The 4,130-nt window shown below is 38.2% G+C and overlaps 1 protein-coding gene and 1 long non-coding RNA gene across 2 annotated transcripts in view; one reads left to right on the forward strand and one right to left on the reverse strand.

Moving 5' to 3' along the window:
- The window catches only part of LOC106336830 (CRIB domain-containing protein RIC9-like), a gene marked incomplete at its 5' end in the record, with an annotated part of 9,754 nt that extends 8,006 nt beyond the window's left edge, over positions 1-1,748 (forward strand). Inside the window, one exon of the mRNA XM_013775774.1 lies at positions 1,585-1,748. Coding sequence (XP_013631228.1) covers positions 1,585-1,748 — 164 coding nt within the window. The remainder of the gene's footprint in view (positions 1-1,584) is intronic.
- Positions 430-1,467, reverse strand: LOC106301329. The gene is made up of 3 exons (XR_001262194.1): positions 1,346-1,467; positions 1,199-1,253; positions 430-755 (listed from the first exon to the last, which is right to left on the reverse strand). It is a non-coding gene; the product is annotated as an uncharacterized LOC106301329 (long non-coding RNA).
- Positions 1,749-4,130: the final 2,382 nt, after the last annotated feature.

The raw sequence follows: 4,130 nt of genomic DNA on the forward strand, positions 1-4,130 counted from the left end.
CGACGCCAACGGCTAGTTCGTCGGAATTTCCTCGGAATTTTTAAAATCCTCCAACGACTCTCCAACGGCTATAATATATCCTCTGAATTCATCGGTTTTTTCCGAGGAATACATTTTTCCTCGGTATTTCATAAGAATATTCCGACGGATTGATATTTCCTCGGAATTTCGTCAGTATATTCCGAGGAAATTCTGAGGAAACCAAATTTTGGGTTTCCTCGGAATATCCTCGGAAATTCCTCGGGAAATTCCGAGGATTTCATTTTCTGTCGGAATGTTCGTCAGAATACCGCTGTTTTCCTGTAGTGAGTAGTCAGATAGGTATGTCCCTTCGTTCATCACTTTGTATTAACAGTTAACATGCTTACATATATGTTACAGACAAACATAATATTAATGGTCAACTGACTTATCCAAACGCCGCTCCATCTCTTTAAAGTCCTCCCTCATAAAATTGCCAATGTCAACGACTGTGTCTTTGGGTTAAGCTGCAACTAGCTAGGTTAGCGACAGATAAGTGAGCATTTGGATGGGAAAAGATCTCCATAAGTTGACATCAACGTTTTGTCTTCGTCTTTCTTTCTTTAGCTTATTTTTCTTTTTGTTTTCGTTTAATTCTCATACGAATCAAATCAGCGCTTGTGAATCCACCTTTAAACATGTCTTTCCGGAAAACATATCTTTCACCAATCAGGGGAACCATGTTGTCGACAAAGCCATCTTCTTATTCATCCAGCCACCCAGAGTTTGTACCCCTGCACCAGTTTCCTTCTATGTCATCTAAAATAAATTTTACATCTATTCGAACATCCAAAATAAACTCTGCTGTGATCATATTTTCACAATAATTTAACAAGAAATTACCAACGTTATTTTTTAATAGACTAGTTACAGCGCTAATGCCATTATTATCTGATAATATGATATCTAACGAGTAAACAAGGTATGGTTGGGCTAAATAATAAAATGATCAGGCTAATTGCAATCCTAACAATCACATTATCACCAAAGTTTTTTGACCTATACATTATCTCTTGATGACAATCCGATCAACAATGCTGTCATCGACGACCAATACATGAAATCCATCTCATATCTGAAAACTAGAAACGCAACTGTGTCTGGCCAAAAACGAATAATAGTAAATGATAGGAAAGTATACAAACATGACAAGAGAAAAGAGAAAGGGAGCTCATACCTGTTTTATTTTCTTCTTCTCCTCTTACAAAAACAGTATGTGTGTTTCTCTCCAACTGCATACATTTTATAAATAAAACTAAGGATTTAACATATAAATATCTTTTAAATTTTAGATGGGTGAGAGGATGAAAAATGTTATACTTACGTGAGAGGATGAGAAGATGAGAGAAGTTTGGTGTTTAAAAAATAAAATAAAAAGTCTATGTCCAACGACATAGTCTGACGACCTTACACACCTATCCTATATGAAGCAATAGACATAGGGGTAAAATCGGTACGGAATGAAGGAGGAAAGAAGGGAGGGTAGTTCGCTATTATTGGTTCGTTCTAGAGGTATACACACTAATTACTCTAAATTCTAAGTGTTTATTTTGAATATATAAGAGTTAAAATCAACCATGGAAGTATTTGGAGAAGTTGAGAGCAGCAAAGAATTGGAAAGAGAATCGACACAACAAAACCTGAGGAAGATGCTCTGTTCAAAAGCCTATATATTGTGTAATCCATGGTCACCAAGATTCTCAAGATCACGCAAGGTCCTTGCTTGAATATTTTTCATTTTAATTTTCCATTCCAAAAATAATCACTACAAGAAAACACAGTTTTAGCAAGGAAATTTAACGAGGAAAACTATTCCTCGTGAAATTACGATGACTTAACGATGAAATTGCGAGGAAATAAAGTTTCCTCGTAATGGCCTTGTAAAATACCGAGTAACTCTTTTCCTCGTAGAATCGTCGTAAGTTGACGTGGTTTTTCCGAGAAAAATGTGTTTCGTCGCAAATTCGTCGTAATTTTAGCATGATTTTTACGAGGAAATAACTTACGAGGAAAGAACGAGAAATCCACCAACTTAACACGTTTTTTTTGCCACCTACCTAATTTTTCGTCGTAAATTCCTAGCAAAATTCAACTACCAGATTCGAAAATTTTCTATATATATGGAGGTTTGAACATAATTTTAAGCACACCAACAAGAAAAAAAAACGTGAAAAAAATGTCGGGCTTGGGAAATATTTTCGAGTTGCGGAGGTGGATGTATATGCATAGAGATGCTAACGGGAGAGTGACGAAAGAATATCTTGCTGGGTTGGAGCGTTTTATGCATCAAGCAGATTCTACACCGCTCGCCCAAGAAAGCGGTAAAATATTCTGTCCTTGTAGGAAATGTAACAATTCAAAGTTGGCAAATCGTGAAAATGTTTGGAAGCATTTAGTAAATAGAGGTTTCACGCCAAATTATTATATCTGGTTTCAACATGGAGAAGGTTATAGTTATGATCAGAATGAAGCTAGTAGTAGTAATAGCAACTTTCAAGAAGAACCGGTTGATCATCAATTGCATAATGCACATAGTTACCATCAGGAGGATCAGCCGATGGTAGATTATGATAGGGTTCATGATATGGTAACTGATGCATTCGTAGCTCATGATGATGAAGATGAAGAACCTAACATAGATTCAAAAAAGTTTTATGAAATGTTAGATGCGGCAAATCAACCACTTTACAGTGGTTGTAGAGAAGGTCTCTCTAAATTGTCATTGGCTGCTAGAATGATGAATATTAAAACTGATCACAATCTACCTGAAAGTTGCATGAACGAATGGGCAGATTTATTTAAAGAGTATTTGCCGGAAGACAATGAGTCTGCTGATTCTTATTATGAGATTCAGAAACTGGTTTATAGTCTTGGGTTGCCTTCGGAGATGATAGATGTTTGCATCGACAACTGCATGATCTACTGGGGAGATGATGAGAAGTTGGAAGAATGTCGATTCTGCAAGAAACCACGATTCAAGCCGCAAGGAAGGGGACGTAATAGGGTACCGTACCAAAGGATGTGGTACCTACCAATTACAGATAGATTGAAAAGATTGTACCAATCGGAGCAGACTGCTGGAAAGATGAGGTGGCATGCCGAGCATACTCAGACGGATGGTGAGATGACTCATCCATCAGATGCAAGAGCCTGGAAAAATTTTAACAAAGTACATCCGAATTTCGCTAGCAATAGCCGGAATGTGTACCTCGGATTATGCACAGATGGATTTAGTCCATTTGGAATGTCAGGGAGACAATATTCATTGTGGCCTGTCTTTCTTACGCCATACAACCTGCCACCGGAGATGTGCATGCAACGGGAGTTTTTATTCTTGACCATATTAATACCCGGTCCGAAGCATCCAAAAAGGTCACTTGATGTTTTCCTACAACCACTGATAAAAGAGTTGAAAGATTTGTGGTCAACAGGGGTGAGGACGTATGACTGCTCAACGAAGAAGAATTTTACGATGCGAGCTATGCTTTTGTGGACCATAAGTGACTTTCCTGCCTATGGGATGTTGTCTGGATGGACTACACATGGGAGATTAGCTTGTCCATATTGTAATGGAACGACAGATGCATTTCAACTGAAGAATGGTAGAAAGACAAGTTGGTTCGATTGTCACCGTCGATTTCTTCCAGTTGGCCATCCGTACCGAAGAAACAAGAATTTGTTTAGGCACAAAAAGGTTGTGAGAGACACTCCTCCTCCATATCTAACTGGAGAACAAATTGAAGCGCAAATCGACTACTACGGAGCTAACGAAACAGTTCGCTGGGGTGGTAATTGGCATGTCCCTCGTAATATGCCTGATTCTTACGGTGTTCATCACAACTGGCACAAGAAGAGTATATTTTGGGAGTTACCATATTGGAAGGATCTCCTTCTGCGCCACAACCTTGATGTGATGCATATAGAGAAGAATTTCTTTGAGAACATCATGAATACAATATTGAATGTCCCAGGGAAGACAAAAGACAACATAAAATCGAGGTTGGACTTGCCGGATATTTGCTCAAGAAGCGAGTTACATATTAAAAGCAATGGGCAAGTTCCCGTTCCGATATTCAAATTGTCTTCAGAAAAAAATCGGTGTTGTTCAA

This window comes from Brassica oleracea, chromosome C1, assembly GCF_000695525.1.
Source record: "Brassica oleracea var. oleracea cultivar TO1000 chromosome C1, BOL, whole genome shotgun sequence".
Lineage (NCBI taxonomy): Eukaryota > Viridiplantae > Streptophyta > Magnoliopsida > Brassicales > Brassicaceae > Brassica > Brassica oleracea.